This window comes from Corylus avellana, chromosome ca3 (assembly GCF_901000735.1).
Source record: "Corylus avellana chromosome ca3, CavTom2PMs-1.0".
In the NCBI taxonomy this organism is placed as follows: domain Eukaryota; kingdom Viridiplantae; phylum Streptophyta; class Magnoliopsida; order Fagales; family Betulaceae; genus Corylus; species Corylus avellana.
The window spans coordinates 36921646-36923095 of record NC_081543.1 but is presented as its reverse complement, the minus strand read 5'-3'; the positions used below and the strand labels follow the sequence as shown (position 1 = coordinate 36923095).

Genomic DNA, 1450 nt, shown 5'->3' with positions numbered 1-1450 from the left:
ATAACTGATAGTTTATGGGACTTTTTTATATTTTTCCCTATTTAGTATTATTCTTCAAGCGTATAATGTTTGTTTGTTGTTCCTCGTTTTCTGTTCTCAAAGACAAATAATTTAAAACAAAAAAAACTCATTAAAAAAACAAAAAGGTATTGAAAGTTGTAGATGCTTTTAGGACCCGAATATACCTCAACTTGCTCATGAACTACCATCCAATCACTACTTGCTTTTAGTTTTCTAGCATTCCATCCTCATGAACAAAAACTAATCCAACGGCTCAAAACAACACCAAAGACGCAACACAATGCAAATGTTAAATGGACCACAAGGGTTGCCCATTGGCATTTTGCTGCCAAACTGATCAAAAGGAACCGTTCATGCGTCTTCTTTTCAAAGTCTTCAAAGATAACGTAAACAAATTCACCACCATGCACTTAAGAGACTTCTATAGTCCCACGCATCCCCTATACCCACCACATCATAACCCTCTCTCCATTTCTCTCCACAAACCCACCATATAGTCACTCTCCCTCATTAGGCATCAGATCGAACTGGTTTCTCTTGAGCACTTCCAATGTCTATCTTGGCTCAACATAAATACCCTTTAAGCTCCCGGCACCATGTTCGCACGTGCCACTCTCCGTTCCTCCCCACACGTGTGTATTGCGCAGCCACCACCACCACCACTGCTACTACCAATACCACTACCACGGAGCCTCGATCCGGCCCTGATCGTTTAGTCATCGAACGCCCCATTCTTAACGACTCAACATTGGCATCAACATGGTCTCATCGTGCATGGGTAGCAAGTGGGTGCACCACGGTGCTCATCTCTCTAGCAAAGGCAACAACAGGTGCAGCCGAATCACACATGTGGCTTGAGCCCATTTTAGCAGGCGTGGTTGGCTACATTTTAGCCGACCTTGGGTCCGGAGTCTACCATTGGGGCATTGACAACTATGGCAATGCCTCAACTCCACTCTTTGGCTCCCAAATAGAGGCTTTCCAAGGTCACCATAAGTGGCCATGGACAATCACCAGGCGCCAATTTGCAAACAACTTGCACGCCCTTGCTCGCGCCGTTACCTTCACAGTGCTCCCATTAGACCTTGTTTTCAATGACCCTGTTTTTCATGGGTTCGTTGCTGTGTGCTCCGGTTGCATTATGTTCAGCCAGCAATTTCATGCTTGGGCTCATACAACAAAAAGCCGGCTTCCGCCGCTCGTGGCGGCTCTGCAAGATGCCGGACTTCTTGTGTCGCGTTCACAGCATGCTGCTCACCATCGTCCACCTTATGACAATAACTACTGCATTGTGAGTGGTGTGTGGAATGAGCATTTGGATAAGCAAAAGGCTTTTGAGGCATTGGAGATGGTGTTGTTCTTTAAGCTAGGAGTGCGACCCCGGTCTTGGAGTGACCCCAACTCCGACTGGATCGAAGACACTCAGACC

The 1450-nt window shown here is 46.2% G+C and overlaps 1 protein-coding gene across 1 annotated transcript; it reads left to right on the top strand.

The window, feature by feature from the left end:
* Positions 1–523: 523 nt before the first annotated feature.
* On the top strand, positions 524–1447 carry LOC132174553 (fatty acid desaturase 4, chloroplastic-like; the record flags this gene model as incomplete). Its single annotated transcript, XM_059586190.1, has 1 exon — positions 524–1447. A coding segment is annotated over exon 1 (876 nt), but the record flags the coding sequence as incomplete, so codon positions are not given.
* Between the last annotated feature and the right edge of the window lie 3 nt (positions 1448–1450).